At 45.4% G+C, this 20,987-nt stretch overlaps 1 protein-coding gene across 1 annotated transcript; it reads left to right on the top strand.

Moving 5' to 3' along the window:
• The first annotated feature begins 14,780 nt into the window (after window positions 1–14,780).
• LOC104926797 (proenkephalin-A) lies at window positions 14,781–18,808 on the top strand. Its single transcript, XM_010740737.3, has 3 exons — window positions 14,781–15,032; window positions 15,373–15,519; window positions 17,935–18,808. Exons 2-3 carry the CDS (start codon window positions 15,376–15,378, stop codon window positions 18,532–18,534), a joined length of 744 nt encoding a protein of 247 aa, XP_010739039.3. The 5' UTR covers window positions 14,781–15,032; window positions 15,373–15,375; the 3' UTR covers window positions 18,535–18,808.
• Window positions 18,809–20,987: the final 2,179 nt, after the last annotated feature.

Below are 20,987 nucleotides of genomic sequence, written 5' to 3'. Positions count from 1 at the left end.
GGTCCGCCACCTGTTCCCCATTTCCCTCATGTTAGATATATTGCGTCGTGTTCCCTGTCCTGTGCCAAGTGTCTCCGTTCTGTTGTTTCTCGAACCCAAGCACTTCCATTGCCTGCCGAAGTCCGGCCTTCTTGTAGCCTAATGTTTGTAAGGTTATAGCCCTTTAGTTCAGATGAGAAAGAGGTTTTTTTGTAGCCTGTGTTCATCATCCTCGGATCGTTTGCCTGTTTGTGGGTTTGCTTTCGCTTTGATAAAGCTTTTGTCATCCTCTCGGATTTGATTGTTGTTTCATGACGATTTTAGGTGGAGGCCATAAGATATAAGAGTTCTGTTTTCCCTACCTCATTGTGAGAGAGTGTTGTTTGTTGGTAACTTTATGAGATCTCCTTCCCATTTTTGGTGAATGCGCGTTTTTCTTTCTATTTCCAGTGTTGTTCGTTATATCCAAGAGAGGTGTAGCAGAGGTTTTAGGTTAGAGTTAGGAGTGCTGCTTAGAGTAGCCATTTTTTTGTTGGTAAATTTGTGTTAGGACTGGGTTTAAGCTGGCGCGCCAACTAATAAAACCTTGCTCTATTGAAACCTGCCTATTCCGCGAGAGTCTGGGCCGCTGTGTTCTGGCCTGAACAAATAGGCACCGCTGCAGCTGAAGAACACAGACTTTCTAGAGAAAAATGCTCGTCGCTGCAGGCGAACGTTTTAGTAACGTTTTTAAGGGTCAGTTTGGTTGTTTACATGCAGATAAACGAGAAGAGAGGCGCGAAGCACAAGCAGAAGAGACGCTCCTGTAATTATGCAAAGACTCCGGGGAAGGACATAGATTAAAACATCGCCGCCAATCAAACAGCCTGACTTGCGCCAATGCCCCAGCCGGCATTAAGCTGGTCACTGTTTTCTCTGAGTAAACAAAGGGCAGCTTGTGCCAGGGGGAAGCGTCATTTTAAAAAACACGAGAAAAACTCAAAAAACTCTCTAAAACAAAACATTGCTAGAGACGATCGAGGATCCAGAAGAGTTTACACTACAGTAAAAAACAAAAACGAACAAACGGGAAAAAGTCGAAAAAGCGACCTAAGAGGCTGGAACAGCTTTTGAGATAGATTAATGGTGATTTGTTTTCACTCGCCCGACTAAGACGTCTCATCTTAACGCAGCAACTTTTAAAGGCAGATAAGTCCACAACCACCCACGTAGTAAGGACATAACAGCCTAGGAAAAATGCTGTTTGATTTGCGGTGAAATCTGACATGTTAGATATACAACAACATAAATTTAATCACATATCATGAACAAGCTCAAATCTAGGCTACAAGTAATAGTATGCAGAGCAAACCAGCTGCATTTTTTCCGCTCTGGATCCTATGACAGCGGGAGAACCAAAACCCCATACTGCAACGAGAATGCTTACGAGGTGTTGTAAGAACTATGTCATCTCCAGGTTAGAACAACTGTAACAATTCTGGAGAGAATGCGCCATCTCCGGTCATACATGTAATTACATGAACTGGGTTTGAGTTACAGTAAAGAATAGACACGCCCAGGAGAATGGAGGGGTAACTTCCAGTCACGGACAACTCTGGCTGGCAGCCGGTGCTGGCAATCTTCCTTGAAGTCTGAACATGCCAGCCGTCCTTGCTCTTTCGACTTGAACGTGATACTTTTAAGAGTTGCCTACTACTGTTAACGAGGCTCCGAACAATCCACGACGGCTGCTTCCAACAACCACGACTGTGACTGCACACCACGACTACCGCTCCAACAAGCACTACTGTGACGCAACCCTACGACTCCGGCTCCACCGAAATCCACGACCGCCGCTACCAACACCACGACTGCTTCTCCAACACAACGAGCGGCTGCTCCAAAAGGCACGACTGCCGTTGGTTTTTTCTAGCTGGCAACAACCACGACGTCCAGGCTCGCAACAACCACGACTGCCGCCGCGTCCAAACAACTACACTCGACCTAACAACACGACTGCCTCTCAACAACCCGACTCCGCTCCAACCAACCACAACCTGTGACGCGCAACAACACGACTACCGCTCGGCAACAAGCACGACGGTGACCGCAACAACGGCAAAGACTACCACACCCATACCGCTCCAACAAGCACGACCTGTGGGCCTCAACAAGCACGACTCCGCCTCCAACACCACGACCATGGCTTCACACCACGACTGCCCCAACAACAGCAACTGTGCTGCAACAACCACGACTGCGGCTTCCAACAAGCGTGACTAGCAGCGCCAACAACACGAGTGCAGCATGCAACACAACCAACGACTACGGCTCACAACATACCACGACGGCGACTCCGACACCACGAACTTCAGCTCCAACAACCACGACTGTGGCTGCAACAACCACGACTACGACCGCTCCAAAAGCACGACTGTGGCGCAAAAGCACGACTACAACTCCTCCTCAGACAACCAAAGACTATTCTCTTCGACAAACCACTACTGCCAGCAACAACCTCAGCTTTGGCTTGCAACACCATGACTGCGTTGTCTGCACAACCCACGACTACGGCTCCATACAATCGACTGTGGCTCGCACAAGCACGACTCTGCCATCCAATAACCGACGACTATGGCTGCGACAACCACGACTGCACTAACCAACCCTCAGCTGTGGCTGGCAACAAACACTGACTACGCTCCAACAACCACCGCTGCGGCCGCCAACGAACGGCAGCGACTGCGGCTCCACACAAGCCATGACTGCCGCTCTCCCGACCGCACGCTCCAACAACACCGACTGCGTGCTCAACAACCACGACTGCTGCGGCCAACAACCAGGACTGCACTCAACACTAGCGACTCCGCTCCACATTCACGACCGCACTCGATCCAACAACCACGACTGCTGCTCCAACAACTCAAGACTGCTCGCTTCCACAAGACCATGACGGCCACTCACCACACGACTCACGCGGCCAACATCCACACCGCCGCAGCCACAACCACGACTGCTGCTCAACACCACAACCACGACTGCTGGCCAACAACCACAGACAACAACTCCATCCTGCCAACAACCACTACTGCCCTCTCCAACAACTACGACTCCGGACCGAACAACCAACACTGCCCGCTCAACAACCACGACTCCGGCTCCAACAACCACAACTGTACGTGCAACAACCACGACGACGCGATCCGAACAAGCAAGACTGTGACGACCCGCAACAACGCCCACAACTACCACTAACCGCTCCAACAAGCACGACTGTGGCTGCAACAAGACCGACTCAAGCCTCCAACAACCACGACTATGGCTTCGACAAAACCACGACTGGACCACCCGAACACTCAACTGTTGGCTTGCAACAACCACGACTGCGGTTGGCAACAACCACACACTTGAGCCTCAACAACCAACGACTGCTGGGCCTGCCAACAACCATGACAGATGCGCACTAAACCAACCACTACGACTCCCGGCTCACAACCACTCCACACCAGCCGCTCACAACAACCAACGACTGTCAGTCTACCAACAACCACGACTGCTCTCCAACAAGCCACGAACTGCCAGCGGCAAACAACCACGACTACGCACTCCAACAACCACGACCTGCCGCTTCCACAACTACACTCCTGCTCTAACAACCACGACTAGCCGCCTCCAACAACCAACTACTCGGGCTCGCAACAAGTACACTGTGGCTGCAACAAGCACACCGCCATCCAATAACCATACTATGGCTTCGACAAACACACGACTGTCCACTACACAACGCTCACTGTGGCTTGTACACAGAACCCTACTGCGGTTGCAACAACTCACGACTGCGCCTCCATACAAGCCACGATTGCGGCTCTCCAACAACCATGACTGCCGCTTCCACGACCGAGCCTGCCCAACAAACCACAGCGACATTGCTGCTCCCAACAACCAATGACTTGCTCCAACAACCAAACGACTATCTGCTCCAATCACCATGACTGTAGTCCACGCCCAACCACTGACGCACTCCGCTCCAACAACCCACGACTGCTTGCTCCAACCAACAACGACGCTGCTCCACAACCACACGGCTGCTACCAACAACGCACAACTCAGCTCCAACAACCACTACTAGCCGCTACCAACAACCACGACTCTGACTCTAACAACCACGACTGAACCGCTCCACAACGGCCACGACGCGCGGCGCCACAAACCACAACTGTGACTGCCGAACACCACGACTACTGCTCCAACAACCACACTGTGACCGCAACAAAACAAACCCACGACTAAGGAACCGCTCAAACAAGCAAACGTATGCAAACAAGCACGACTCCTGCGTCCAACAACCACGACTATGGCTCGACATAGCACGACTGCCATGCTCAACAACCTCAACTGTGGCTGCAACACCACGACTGGCGGTGCAAAATAGCCAGACTGCGCCTCCAACACCACGGCTGCTTCTCCAACAACACGACGGCTGCTTCACACCACGACCGCCACTCCAACACTCACACTGCTGCTCCAACAGCAACAAGGAGACTGCTGCTCAAACAGCAAGACTGCCTCTGCAACACCACACTCCAGCTCCAGAAACCACTACTTGGCCGCTCGCCACAACCACACTGTGCCAGGCTCCAACAACCACGACTTCCGGCTCCAACACACCACACGTGACTGCAAACAACCACGTCTCGCTTCGCAGACAAGCGACGACGTGGCTGTCAAACAAGCTCGACTCTGAACCCTCCAAGAACACGTACTATGGCTTCGACAACTCACGACTGCACTCCAACAACCTTAAGGCTTTGTGAAACAACCACGACTGGACGCTGCAAAAACACGAACTACTGCTCAACAAGCCGACGGTGTGCTGCAACAAGCAAGACTCCGCCTCCAACAACCACGACTATGGTCTGGACAACCACGACAACAGCCACCTCCAAAAACCTTAACTGTGGGCTTCAAAAACAACCACGGACTGCGGTTGCAACAAACAACCAGACTGGCCTCCACAAACCCGACTGTGCGACTCCAAGCAACCCATCGACTGTTCCACACCACTCCGCTATAACCATCAACACGCGGGCTCCGAACAAGCATGACTGTAACACAACCACTATCGACGAAACAATCAGGGCGGGGAAGACAATCAGACTGGTGACACATGAGGAAGGGCAAGTGACCTGAAACGAGAGGAGAGTTAACTTTCAAAATAAAACAGGAAATGACAAGACATAACAAAAACCCAGCTTGACATCACCACGGTGTGACAGTGCCCCTCCCTCAAGGGCCGACTCCTGACGGCCCAGGCTGGTCAGGGTGATCTCTATGGAAGTCCTCGATGAGAGTCCGGTCTAAGATGAATCGGGAGGGGACCCACTGGCGCTCCTCTGGTCCATAACCCTCCCAGTCGACCAGATATTGTCTGCCCCGACCTCGAGCGCGCGTTGCCAGTAGTTTGCGGACCTTGTACACCGGACCGCCATCAACGACCTCTGGAGGTGGTGGGGGTGGGGGGGCCGGAACCATTGTGCTCTCGCGGACAGGCTTGACCTGGCTGACATGAAACGTGGGATGGACTCTGAGGGACCGGGGAAGACGAAGGCGAACAGCTGCAGGTCCGACGGTCTTTGTGATCGGGAAAGGCCCCACAAACCGTGGTGCCAATTTCCGGGACAGATCCTTAAGTCTTAGGTGTTGGGTAGATAGCCATACCTTCTGTCCTAGCTGGTAATTGGGCGCCGGGCGTCTCTTTTTGTCCGCCGCTTGCTTCACCCGGTCCCCCTGGCGGAGCAGGACTTGTCGGGCGGCTGCCCATATGCGTCGGCACCGGCGAATCTGGGCATGAGCGGAGGGCACTGTGACTTCTTGTTCCTGGTTTGGAAAAACTGGGGGGGTCATAGCCATACACACACTTGAAGGGTGAGAATCCTGTGGCTGAGGTGGGCAGTGTATTATGCGCATACTCTACCCAGACCAGGTGTTTGCTCCATGTAGAGGGATTCAATGACACGAGACACCGGAGGCCGGTTTCCAGCTGCTGGTTAAGGCGCTCGGCCTGGCCGTTAGCCTCTGGATGGTAGCCGGAGGTTAAGCTGGTTGTGGCTCCTAAGTGGCGGCAGAACTCCCTCCAGAACCCTGAGATGAACTGGAGCCCCCGGTCTGAAACAATATCCTTAGGAATTCCATGAACTCTGACAATGTGGTTAATCAAGAGTTCAGCAGTGTCTTTGGCTGTGGGTAGCTTGGGCAAGGCTATGAATCTGGCCATTTTAGAAAATCTGTCAACTATGGTGAGAATCGTAGTGTTTCCTTGAGACACCGGGAGCCCCGTAACGAAGTCCAATGAGATGTGACGTATGAGCCCATTGGATCACCTGAGGTCGCTGAGCAACTGGAACATTTAGTCGGTTTTCTGGGCAACCTCGAGGTGGGGGGCTATCGCCGTTAGCCTGTCGCACCTCATTTTCTATCTGCCAAGTTACCGCTCCAACCACACAGTTTCATGAAAGGATAGGTTCCGGTTCCTTGGCAACAGGCTCGGGGTCATATATTCGGGACAACGCATCGAGCTTGGTGTTCTGGGACCCCGGCCTGTAAGAGAGGGAAAACAAACGGTTAAAGAATAGGGACCACCTGGCCTGGCGTGAGTTCAGCCTTTTTGCCTTTCTTAGATACTCAAGGTTCTTGTGATCAGTCCAGACGATGAATGGCACCTCTGACCCCTCCAGCCAGTGCCTCCACTCTTCCAACGCCACCTTGACTGCGAGGAGCTCTCGGTTGCCAACGTCATAGTTCCTTTCCGCCTTGGTCAGTCGCCTGGACAAGAATGCACAAGGGTGCATTTTGCCATCCTGCTCCGCCCGCTGGGACAGCACTGCTCCGACCCCTTCGTTTGAGGCGTCCACCTCCACCACGAACTGGCGTCGAGGATCTGGCATCGTGAGGATGGGTGCGGTGGTGAACCGGGTCTTGAGATCGTTGAAGGCTGCTTCGGCCTCCGGAGTCCACTGGAATTGGGTCTTGGTCGAGGTCAGAGCATGAAGGGGGGCCGCGATGGAACTGAAGCCTCTGATAAACCGCCTGTAAAAGTTGGCAAATCCTAGGAATTGCTGTACCTTTTTGCGATTATCAGGGGTTGGCCAATCGGCTACCGCTTTAATCTTAGCCGGGTCCATCTGAACTCTTCCAGGGGCTACAATGAAGCCCAGAAAGGAGATGGTGGTGGCATGGAACTCGCTCTTTTCGGCTTTAACGTATAACTGATTGTCAAGTAAACGGCGGAGTACCAGGTCAACATGGCGTTTGTGGGTCTCTAGGTCCGAGGAATAAATTAATATGTCGTCTAAGTACACGAAAACAAAATGATCAAGAAAATCTCTGAGAACCTCATTAATCATATTTTGGAAAACAGCGGGTGCGTTAGTTAGTCCGAAAGGCAAGACTAGATATTCGTAATGGCCCGTAGGCGTGTTGAACCAGGTTTTCCACTCATCCCCCTGTCTGATTCTTATTAAATGGTATGCGTTTCTGAGATCGAGCTTGGTGAAGATTTTTGCCTGTTGTAACTGGTCGAATACTGAGTTCATAAGTGGCAAGGGGTATCTGTTCTTGACCGTGATATCATTAAGAGGACTATAATCTATACATGGTCGTAAGGACCCATCTTTTTTCCTGACAAAAAAGAAGCCTGCTCCCGCTGCGGATGATGAGGGTCTAATCAATCCTGCCTTCAGGGAGGAACCAATATATTCTTTCATGGCCTCTTTCTCTGGCCCTGAGATGGAATATAAACGCCCCTTTGGAATCGGGGCGCCGGGAATGAGATCAATGGGGCAGTCATATGGTCGGTGGGGTGGTAGGGAGGTGGCTTTAACTTTGCTAAAAACCTCTCCAAGGTGATGGTAATCTGTGGGTACCGAGCTCAGGTCCGGGGTCTGGGATTCTGTAGTAGGGGGAACAGATACATGGTTAATCACGGTGATGGGTTTCTGCTGATTTTCATTCACAGCCCTGTGTTTAGTACCGCTCTCCCTCCACCCCTGAATTTTGCCAGTTCTCCAATCCACCACTGGGTTGTGCTGCATGAGCCAGGGATACCCTAGCACAATAGGTTGAGATAGAGAGTCACACAGGAAAAAAACCATAGTCTCTTCATGTCCCTGAATTTCCCATTTTACGGGTTCGGTGCTGTGTGTGATGGAAAATAGGTCCTGTCCGTTAAGAGCCTTGGCCCTCATGGCCTGGTGAATGCGATGGGTAGGTACTTTGAGCTCATGGGCTAATTTCCAGTCCATAAAGCTTTCATCTGCACCGGAGTCTATGAGGACCCCTACCGTCTTGGTAGAGGTCTGATAGGTCACTTGGCCCTGGATCTGACAACGTGAGGATTTGTGAGAGTGTTGCAGACTCACCTTGGGTCTTTTGGCGGGACAGGATGCCACTCGGTGATTCTCCTCCCCGCAGTAAAAACATCTGTCCTCCTGTTGTCGTCGTCGTCGCTCCTCTGGAGTCAACCGTGCTATCCCCAGCTGCATGGGTTCTGTGGGGTGAACCTGAGTGGGTGGTGGACCGGAGACCGTCCGCGGTCGTCCCAGTCCCGGGTCTCCCTCAGGTCTGTTAGACCGTGGACTACTCACTTGGGGCTGTCGTAATTCCTGCACCCTGTAGTCAGTACGTATCGCGAGGGCTATGAGAGCCTCTAGGGTGGTGGGTAAATCCAAGGGGATCAAAAGTTTCTGGATCTGTGCCGACAGCCCCTTCAAAAACATGTCATATAAGGCAGTATCGTTCCAACCACTCCCTGCCGCCAACGTGCGAAAACAAATGGCGTAGTTACTCACGGTGTCTTGGCCTTGGACCAGGTAGCTCAGCTCTCTAGCTTTCTCTCGGTCAGTGGAAACGGGATCAAAAGTCTGCAACAGTGCTGATCTGAAGTCCTCAAACACCGAGCAAAGAGCGGCTTGTCTGGCCCATTCAGCTGTAGCCCAGGACCTCACCCTCCCGGTGAGGTGTGAAATGACAAAAGCCACTTTCGCTCGATACGTGGGAAAGGCCTGGGAAAAGAGCTCAAAATGAATATCACAAGTCGTGAGGAAAGGTCGACAGAGACCAGGTTCTCCGGAGTACGGTTCCGGAGATGCCAGGCGAGGTCCAACCGATGGTGTGCTGGGTTCGGGACTAGGAGCTGCAACAGCGGTGTTCACGGGAGCTGGGGGCTGAATGGCAGTTTGTTGCAGCTGCGTGGTTAGCTCCGTTATCTGGCTTGTTAGGAGTGTCAGGTGCCCTGCCACGGCTGCCTGAAACTCCTCCTGGCGAGAAAGCCGAGCCTCCTGAGCCTGAATGGCAGCAGCCAAACCTTCTCTTTCCGCTGAGTCCATTCTGGCCGACGTGTACTGTCAGGCCCAGAACAAAGCGGCAGACTCAGACGCGGAATTGGCAGGTTGGAAGAAACTTTTATTGTTTCCGGGCTGCTGGAACACGGTCTACAAAAATTACAACAAAAATGGCTACACTGACCAGAACTCTAATTAACTAAGAATCTGCTACTCTCGAACACTAAACTAGAAAGAAAAAGCGCTTCACCAAAATGGGAAGGAATAACCTAATAAAATTTATCAAACAAAAACACTCACTCAAAATGAGGAGGAAACAGAACTATCTATATCTATGACCTAATCTTCCTAAACTGGCTTGAAACCAAAAGGATCCCGGAGGATGAAAAACTTTATCAAAAGGAAAGAAGCAATCAAACAGAAAACAATCCCGCAGGACGAAAACAGGCTACAAAATCCTATCTATACTTAACTTGTGGCTGTGAAACTTACAGAGCAAAAACGTGGAACAGGCTTGGAGACAATGGAAAGGCTTGGGTGCGACGACAGAAAGTACGAAGACACTTCGGCACGGGACAAGGGGAAACACAGACTATATATACACACATGAGGGAAATGGGGAACAGGTGGAAACAATCAGGGCGGGGAAGACAATCAGACTGGTGACACATGAGGAAGGGCAAGTGACCTGAAACGAGAGGAGAGTTATCTTTCAAAATAAAACAGGAAATGACAAGCATAACAAAAACCCAGCTTGACCTCACCACGGTGCGACAAATAGATGGCTCAGTAGAGCTGTGATTCTCTGTTAGCCTGGCTAGAGTGCTGAAGAGAAACCTGGCATGTTCTTATTCTCCTCTATTAATGTAGAGTAATAGGCTGCTCTGGCATTACGGAGAGCCTTTCTGTATGTTTTGAGATTACCTTGCCAGACTAGATAAGATTCTTCCAGTTTAGTGGCACGCCATTTGCGTTCAGATTTACATGTCTCTTGCTTTAATTTACGAGTCTGCTGGGTATACCATGGTGCTAACCTCCTTTGTTTAATTGTCTTCTTTTTCAGAGGTGCAATAGAGTCTAGAGTTGTCCTTAATAAGCCTGTAGTACTATCGATAAGATGATCTATTTGTGAGGAGCTAAGGGAAGCAGACAAGTCCTCTGTTACATTGAGACATGGCATTGAATTCAATGCTGAAGGAATCACTTCCTTAAATTTGGCTACAGCACTATCAGAAAAACATCTGCTGTAGGAGTTTCTGGACAAAGGCTTATAGTCCGGTAGTATGAACTCAAAGGTTATTAAAAACTGGTCAGACAGAAGAGGATTCTGTGGAAAGACAATTAGATGATCAATTTCAATGCCATATAAAAGAACAAGATCGAGTGTGATTCAGACAATGAGCCGGTTTATTTACACTCTGACAGAAGCCTATTCAATATAATAGAGAGATAAATGCAGTACTAAGACTATCATTGTGGTTGTTCACATGAATGTTAAAATCACCTACAATAATTACTTTATCTGTTGAAAGGATCAAGCCTGATGCAAATTCTGCAAATTCAAATAAAAATTCAGAATAAGGACCTGGAGCTCGATATACTGTAACAAATAAAATTGGCTGCGATGTTTTCCAAGTGGGTGAGTGAGGCTAAGAACAAGACTTTCAAATGAATTATAATTTAGTTAAGGTTTAGGATTTATTAATAGACTTGAGTCAAATATGGCTCCAACTACACCGCCTCGACCAGTACTTTGAGGAATATGAGTATTACAATGATTCGGAGGAGTGGATTTATTTAAGCTAACATATTCATCCTCCTGCAGCCAGGTTTCAGTGAGACAGAACAAATCAATGTCATAATCAGATATTAATTCATTGACTAAGACAGCTTTAGATGATGAGGACTGTTGGAGATGTTGATTTAATTTTAATTAAGTTATTACGATGAACTCCTCTTCTGTTATTATAATAGGAGTAGGAGAGGAGAGAGGAGGAGAGGAGAGAGAATCCATTGCTATCGCTAGGCTAGTAAGTGTGGCTAACAGAAACCGGTGAAACTAGCAGATTGTGGTTACTATAGTTAGGAGACCTTTTCGTGCACAGACAGAACAAGTCTAAGGATAGTGCAGAGATAAGTAGATAGATAGATATTAATTCATTAACTAAAACGGCTTTAGATGGCAAAGACCTGAGATCCAGGAGTCCACATTTTATTCTCTTATTTTGGACTGTTGGAGATGTTGATTTAATTTTTATTAAGTTTTTATGATGAACTCCTCTTCTGTTTGTTTTATCTTTAAATAATGTAGGTGGACGGGGGACAGACACAGTCTCTATACTAAAGGACTGGGTGGGCAACTGCTCTAATGGAGGTGTAGAGAAGTGTGTAAGACTGCAGCTCTGCTTCCTGGTCTTAACTCTGGGTTGTCGACATGGTTTTGGTCAACTAATAAACTTGGCCATGTTTCTAGATATGAGAGCTGCTCCATCCAAAGTGGGATGGATGCCGTCTCTCCTAATCATACCAGGTTTTCCCCAGAAAGGTGTCCAATTGTCTATGAAGCCCACATCGTTTGCTGGAGGCAACATCAGATCAGAGATCACATCTCTCCCATTTTGCCCCCCCCCCCGAGGCGAACATTGTCTCGTGCGCCCCTGGATGCGCCGTGCGCCCTGGGATGCGTGCGTCCCTATCGGTCTGTCCGACGCCTCCGTCTGCCTTGTCAACCCGCCCGCCCGCTCCCCTAACTTAATTAACTGTGGATGGCACCTTCTCAGCAAGCAAGGCAGGGCGCCTGCAGTTAGGGGGCGCCAATGTGCCGATTGCAGCGATATGATACAAACGTTTTTTTTTTTTGTTTTTTTTTTTCCCCAAGCGCTCGTGGCGCCCCCCACGAAATGGCGCCCTGGGCGGCTGCCCTGTCCGCCCGTACCTAAAACCGCTACTGTATATATCTCTCTATACTTCTCTATATCTCCCTGTCTCTCTATATATATCTCTATATCTCTCCATATCTCTCCATCTGTGGACATGTCTCATTAATGCATGTTACTAACCAAACTTCCCTGGAGTTTCTGTGCTCTGTCGTCCAGCAGGTTCTCGTGGATCGTGGCTGCTGCTGTGATCCTGCATGACGTCCACTACATATATTATTACTGTCATTATTACTACCATATCTATTACTGTAATCATTTTTATCATTCATTATAATTCATTGTCATTTTATCAGTCATTGTACAATATGTTTGTGTTGATTTGTCCTGTACACGTGACATCCATTGCACGTCTGTCCGTCCTGGGAGAGGGATCCCTCCTCTGTGGCTCTTCCTGAGGTTTCTTCCACATTTTTCCCTGTTCTCGAACCGAGGGTCTAAGGACAGAGGGTGTCACTGCCTGTACAAATTGTAAAGCCCTCTGAGGCAAATGTACTTTGTGACTTTGGGCTATACAAATAAAATTGATTTGATTTGATTTGATTTGGAGGCGACTGTGGGCGGCTGTGGCTCACAGGCAGGGTCGTCCACTAATCAGATGATCGGCGGTTCGATCCCCCGGCTCCCCGGTCTGCATGCCGAAGTGTCCTTGGGCAAGATACTGAACCCCAAGTTGCTCCCGAAGGCTGTGCCATTGGTGTATGAATGTGTATGAATGCTTAAATCCTTAAACTGATGAGCAGTTGGCACCTTGCATGGTAGCCAATGCCATCAGTGTATGAATGTGTGTGAATGGGGTGAATGAGATATGTAGTGTAGAGCGCTTTGAGTGGTCGGAAGACTAGAAAGGCGCTATATAAGTACAGTCCATTTACCATTTACCATTTACCATTTATGGACACCACCTCGACACCCAGTGGTGAAATGACGACATGTGGTTAAACATGTCATCACTGGTCACATTTTATATATCTTTTTCATACATACAGTACCAGTCAAAAGTTAAAAACATTAAAAATGTTAAACAAACCAGAAATGTAATATTTTAGATTCTTCAAAATAGTCACCTTTTGCTTTGATGACAGCTTTGCACACTCTTCTGTCAATTGATGAATTAATTCATCAGTCAGCTTCATGGATTGGTTAACAGTTCCCAGGTATGCTTTGTCAACAGTTAATTTGTAAAATTTCTTGCTTTCGTAATGTGACTATCAGTTGTGTTGTGCAGAGGTAGGGTTGGTATACAGTTGTATACAGTGAATAGCCCAATTCGTCTACCGTTCTAATTCATATTATGGCAAGAATCACTCAACTAAGTAAAGCGAAGTGGTAGTCATTATTTTAAGACATGAAGGTCAATTAGTTAGGAAAGGAAGAATTACCTCTGCTGCAGAGAAGTTCAATGAGTGTGCCTACAAGGCACACTATTTACTATTCCTCATAATTATTATTCTTACGTATTCCAGGCATTTCAGCATGCTACTCCTCCTGCAGTTTTGGTCGCACATACACAAAAAACGAATCAAAACGACCCACTCCACCAGCAAATGGTGTGCTATGACTATGAATGGTTTCGCCAAACAGTTTTTCTAAAAAACGCCAAAAACCACGCCAAAATTTACAATGGGTGTGTATTGGTAGAATGTTCAAGAGCTAAAGTGTGTGACATCAACGCTGGAGAGGGAGAGAAACATTTGTAAAAAAAATACATTTGCAAATGGCTTTTGTGGCAACATGTCACTACAGAGATAATTTATACATAGAAACATAGGACAATTTGTGGGCTACGCAGCAATATCACTGCTGAAGCTGTCAGACTTCTAGTTTTGGTGGGGGACACACTGCAACTCACAAGCCTGCCTTTGACTAACTTTATTGAAGTCCCTGTGCTACTGTAGTGTAAATGGGGTGTTTAAAAAAAAAACACCCTATGCAAACTGCTGCTAAAAAACAAAACAAAAGGGAGACTAAACTCAGTGACATAGCATATATTTTGAAGTACATTTAGAAAACCAAACCAAACCAAACCAAATCTAAGTAAGTCTGGCAGGCAAACTGCTCCGCTTCTGAAACATATTCAATGTTAATCTACAATGTATAAAATAATAAACAATACACACGTGTACACACACACACACACACACACACACACACACAAAATATTATTACTGCACAAACAGGGAATTTGACTCTGGCTTACACTTTGCTCTAGGTGGATATAGACAAAAACAAGGAGCTTGAAAGGTAAACACAAACAAAAGCATAAACATAAACGTGACATAAAAAATATCTACTATTATTACTGCACAAAACCAGCATGGTGGGCTGCCATGTATTATCTACGTCAAAGACTGTATGTCTAAGCAATAAATCAGATGACGAGTCACTGTGTGACAGAAAATGGGTAGGCGTGTGTGCGTGTGTGTGTGTGTTTGTGTTTGTGTGTGTATGTATGAGGTTTGGGAGGGGGGGTTGTCACGTCACAGCATTACGCTTCTTAACCCCTTTACCCCTCTCGATTATTCTCGGTGACGTAAACCAGCCAAACTATTTAAACAAGCGGCAAAACAACGAGCCGCAGAACTACACAAACACTCTGACCGGACCCACGGAGAGAGACGCGTAGAGATAAAAAGAAAGCGCTGTGTGTGAGTGCGTTTTGTGAACTGTGACCACTCTGCCCAGCGCGTGCTATACGCAGAGCCACGCGCAGATTTAGTGGGTCCTCAAGCTACTCTCGAGGTCACGCGTTGACGAGGAGAGCATATAACGGCTTAGTATCATTTCAAATAACACAGAGGTAAGACAATAACAGTCTGTATTATTGGTAAAACTACTTCTATTTCCCTTACGACGAGGCCACTGCAGATACCTTTTACTACTGCTGTCATTACAACTCATAATTAACATAGTCATTCACCGAAGTCACGCAAAATATGTAATGGAAACGTTTAGCCTACACAGTCATGCATGGTTTGCATAAGCTACGCATCCAGTGGTTCTCTCTTTTTAAAAAGGTTAATTTTGTTGTTTGCATTTTTTACACTGTTTAAAGTATAACATTAAGTATAATGTAAACAGTGTGATGAAGTTTAAATTTTTTAGAATTTTGTTCTGTACTTGTCATTTTCTGTCCTTAGTCCATGGCTGCCCCCGCACACAGCATCTGCTTGTGGATGTTGGTTCTGGGCATGTGTGTGTCATTGGTTGTTGGAACAGACTGTGGGAAGGAGTGTGCACTGTGTGTGTACCGTCTGCTGGAACAGCAATCTGGTTTCTTCTCCCTGGTAATGTTATTATATTTAATTATTACTATAACATCTAGTTATATTTCTAACATACTTCATAATCCATCATAAAGTTTCATAAGGTTACTTGGTGTCTTGAATATGGTAACATTTATTGTAAATACATTATTTTCTAGACTAAACTAGAGTGGGAACAGTAAAAATGTTATTATCTATAATGCAATACTGGGCACACAGCTCTTTAGGTAAAATGCAGAAAAAGAAACCAGGGGTTCATTTTCTTGGTGTATTACCTTTTCTTTCATACACCCTTTTCAGATTTCGTCTTAACTCTTCATCCATTATTCTTAGTTTTCTTTTTTTATTCCAATCTCTCTGTACTTCCCAATTCTCCTCTCCTTTTCCATTCCCAATTTCCTCTCTTACTTATCCTTTCCCATGTTCAGCTTTATGTCTTATTAGATGACTTTAATTATGATAATTCTGTCCCATAGATTTCAAAGCGATTAAGTCTCAACAAATACTGTATACAGTATTTCACTCCTCTTCTTTTATTGGTAGGGGTCTCTTTTTCTTTTCATCTCATAATTTTTATTTTCCTTTACTCCATACTTTATCTTTCATCTTCTTCTTCTTTGCTTTTAGTTCGCCCTTCCTTTCCTTTATTTCTCTTAGTTTCCTATTTTAATTGCTCCTTCAGCCTGGCGATGACAATAATTATGGTAGTATTGTTTTGTAGGCTTTAAGCCCATTATTGTTTGTTTGTTTGTTTTTTCTTGAGGGATTTTTTTTATTTTCCTTTCCTTTTCTCTCCTCATTCTCCTCACTTTCCATCTCCCACTTTTTTTATTACAATTCCCGCACCTTCAGTTTTAGCTTAGAATTATCACGATAATGATGCCAACCAAAAAATATATGTCAGTGTCAAAATTATGTACATTCATATTCAATTTTGGAGGTTTGACATGAGGTAATCTACTAATGTTTTCCCATATGGTGTCTGACTGGGTTTCTTTGTACGTCTGTGATAAACATATTTACTTAACTGGTTTAAAGTTAATTTGATGAGCAAATAGATCACAAAATTATATGAAACACAACATATTGACTAAAAATATTCACAACTTTTAACCTTGATGAATATTTTATTTTATCTCTTAGTCAGACCAACTCTAATATGTCTAAAGGACTAAAGAAAAGTCATTATTCCATATTCTTTCAATTTGAAGTTTTAAATATTCCTTGAAATTCTCTGACATGAAGAGTAATAAGTAATAACAATTTAAATGAATACTTAATTAATGCTTGAAATCTAAAACCTGTCTATACTTGGGCTTTCCTCTTCCTTTTCACATTACATATTTGTTACTTGTTTAATACTTCTCATTATAGCCACCAGAGGGTGATGTTGCCCTCCACCCTCCAGGCCCCTCAGGTACCAATATATCCTCAATTCAATTTTCCTGTTCATTAATTCTGTCTTCATATGCCAGTGGCAGTGAAAGCTCAGCATGAATTCCTCTCCAGTGCCATTAATTGAAGAGTCTTCCAATATGGTACTGTGCCAATGTGTAAGGAACATGTTGGGACAGATAGTTTTAAGAGAGAAATTGTGTTTTTTCTAATCTGTTAGATGGTTGGTGAGCAATATCGTAGATAACATGAGCTGGTGTATTCTCCCAAACCAGCTGTTGACTGCTTCTTTGTTTTGTGCAGTCTTTGTTGATATTTATGTGTGCAGCTGTAAGTGCAATATACACAAGATAGATTTCTCTATGAGTTTCTGTCTGTCTCCATTTCACTCAACAATTTAAATTGTCATGGTTTAATGTGCCTCGGGTGGGAAAATGAAACACCAGTGATGAATGGAATGAGCCACATAAAATACATGATTATTATTATTATTTTTATTTATGTTTTTTTTAAATATATTTTATTTTGCTACAATTGGTGGGTTGATGGGAAATGTATTCTCACTTCAAAGTACAACATGAATTACCTGATATGGGCTTGAATCTATTTAGTTGTCATGTTTTTAGTTATTTAATATATCGAATAATCATTTGAATTAATATAATCAAATATAATCACAAAAGAACAATTATACTGAAAAATATGAGCTCTTTCTTACCTACTACTACTACTACTACTACTACTACTACTACTACTACTACTAATAACAACAACAACAACAACAACAACAAATCAATGGTCCTAGCAGTTTCCTGCAGCATCTAGTATAAATATCTTGTAGGCAGGTAGAGCACCATCCATTGTATGAAACACTACAGCATGGCGACTAAAATGTCAGAAAAATAATCAAAAATGCACAAAACTGTAGTGATTCAGGTCCTGAAATTTCAATGGAAGCATGAAGGCATGTTGTATTTTGATACAATTGTATTTATAAGATTGATTTTCTATGAAAAGTCATAATAACATTGATTTTTCCAGACATGCTCACGTGAGTGCGATGGTGGGTTGGACAGCCAGAAGCTCCGTCTATGCCGTGACTTCCTATTGGAGGAGGAAAACCACATTCCTCTGAATGCTGACCCCCGTCAACAGCAGGAACAGGAAGCAGCAGGCACCATGTCAGATGATGATAAGGACGTGACATCACCAGAGCACCAGCTGGCCAAGAAGTATGGCGGCTTTATGAAGCGCTACGGTGGTTTCATGTCTCGCCGCTCTTCCTCTCCAGAAGGGGCACTCAAGGATCCTGGAAACCAGGATGAGGAAGAAAACATTCGCCTGGAGATCCTAAAGATCCTCAATGCTATGGTTGAGCACAGTGATGGGGGGGATGGTCAGGGAGGTGAGGCAGTGAAGAGATATGGAGGCTTCATGCGTCGGGCTGAAGAAGGGGTGGCGCAGGGTGACCTGCTGGAAGCAGTGTTAGGCCGTGGGCTCAAGAAGCGTTACGGAGGGTTTATGAGGCGTGTGGGAAGGCCTGAGTGGCTGGTGGACAGTAGCAAGAGTGGGGGGGTAATGAAACGGGCTTGGGAAAACAACAGCGAGTTACAGAAAAGGTATGGGGGTTTCATGGACTAGGACACCACAGTCATGATCTATCACTCCACCCATTCCTCCAAGCCTATTATCTTCACATCAGTCACCTTGTAGTATGGACTGAATCAATTGACCACCTGCTCTGCTAATTACATTGCATCATCAGGCTTTGTATAACGTGCTGCTGCCTACTTCATTGGTTCAATTGATCCTGTAATGATAAAAAAGATGTTGTTCAGATGTACGCAAATTCATTTTTGGTCTGCTTTTAGTTTTCATGATGATATTATTTATTAAATGAATCTGTTCATTGAGGCGTGTTGGTCAAGTGTATGATTTTTGAAGAAATTACTGTGTTTGAATTTGTGTGCACACAAGGCCTGAGGTTTCAGAAGAAGGAGACAATAAAATCAAGGGATCTTTAAACATGCAAATAATTTCTGTATTTACACACAAGTATGTCAACAAAGCATCTAATACCATACTATGATAAAATTGGTTGCTTATATATCAATATTATATGAGTAGTGGACAGAGCTTCCAGATCTGTTAAGTAAAGCTGTAGTGGCACTCCGTTAGCTCTTCTTTCTTTACTGCACCACTTCTGGAGTCAGTTGAAAAACACTCCTTCCACGCGAGCGATGAGACATGACAACTTCCTTTATCTTTTAAAATGTTTACTTAAAAACAGTAAATTACAAGGTCTGACGCACGGTCAAAAGACTGTGTTGCTTCCACTATGTTCTGACTCGAAACGTAAAGTATACACAGTCAGTTACCATAGTTACCACTATATAGTGACATTGCATCATAGAATTTAGAGCATAGAAGCGTTTTTAACCTTTAACCCTAATCGTGTACTAACATAGTCTAAGCCTTATATGAATTATAATGAAGTTATCATCAATAACTGTTTTTAACTTAAATTACTATTGCTTAACTGGCCCTTAATTAAGCCACCACAGAAATGTCTTAAACCTGCATACTTGTTTAATGGCCAGCAGGGCAAAGCTCCATTGGCTGCAAACACAAACACAACACACCGCTCATAAAATTCAGGTCCAACTGTCAAACTAGGCAGTGCTAATTAAAAAAAACTGTTTGCGTATTGACTATTTCTCTTCTCAAATGTTTTTTACACTACTACTAATGCTACTACTACTGTTTAGATGGAATATGAGAACATTTTTAATTTTTACTTTATTCCAGCTTCACACTCAAGTCAAGACCAAGCCAACCAACCAACCAACCAAATACCAATTCCATGCATTAGGACAAATAAGGCAATTTCTGGCTGTGAAAAATGTCTTTCCACCATTTTGTACGCTCAGCTAGACCCTAATTAGTCTGACCTGACCTGATATTCAATGTTAGATTATTAGGGCCCGAGCACCGACAGCGGTGCGAGGACCTATTGGAACTGAAGGAATTTTTCCGCTCTATTATTATTTTATTTTTCCTCTTTTCCCTCTTCTGGGACGAATTACGTGCCTGTAATGTTCGTGAAAAGTCAAATTTTCAAAAACGCCAAATAAATGAGGTGACTTTGGCGTAGGATGATAAAATTCGTTACACGCGTGTGTCATACCCAGTCGCACAAAAATGCTTATTGACACCATGGTGCCAGATGCACAGGAAGTCAGTCATTTTGGGTGGAAGTTGCGTTTCGGCGCCATTTTTGCCCATTTCCACACCTCGCATATGATCGAACTCATCCTACAGATTAAATGCTAATAGCTTCAAACTTGGCCAGGTTACTCTTGAGCAATGGGGGATTAAAAGTTATAGACAACTTTTCCAAGTCTGAACAGCGTGGCCGCGGCGATGCCTCAAACTTGGACGACTCGCCACTGCTTGCCACAAAAACCAAAGTCGCTTATAACTTGTGGATACATTGTCCTATCCTGACCAAACGTCATAAAGTGGATGTGCCCATAGTGAAACTCACCTATAGTGCCACCTGCTGGTGGTTAGAAATGTCACGCTTCACATGTCAAGGTGTCACGCCTATCTAGATTGCTGCAGTGTCATCAAATTGGCTCATGTAGGAAGTTCGAGGACCCTGTGTGACTGCAATGACAGCTTTCCATACTTGTGGCTGTGTGTTTGTCTCCCTCTGGTGGCCAAAAGCTGGTTTGCTGTAGCCTCTTGTTGTGATGTCATGATGTACATGTGATTTTCGCGGCATGCTCTACACTTGACGGGTGTGCGATGCGTGTGGGACGACGTCCAGTGCCTACCCCGACATGCGCACGTGTGAGGGCCCTGTAACACTTGGAATAACCACACAAGATGCAGAGAGCTTCGATTGGTGCAACTTTAATTCTCTCCTCTTTAATCTTTCTGGCACCGTGAAAACTATATGGACAGAAAATACAAAAGCCTACAGTACCATCTTATTTCCACGAATAATACATAGAAATCATATTTATGTTTTAACCTTAACACAATTTTAGTAAACAAATAATGAATTTTATATGGAATTAACCTTTTAA

Source organism: Larimichthys crocea, chromosome XVIII (genome assembly GCF_000972845.2).
Source record: "Larimichthys crocea isolate SSNF chromosome XVIII, L_crocea_2.0, whole genome shotgun sequence".
Classification (NCBI taxonomy): Eukaryota; Metazoa; Chordata; class Actinopteri; family Sciaenidae; genus Larimichthys; species Larimichthys crocea.
This window is presented reverse-complemented; position numbering and strand designations above follow the sequence as displayed.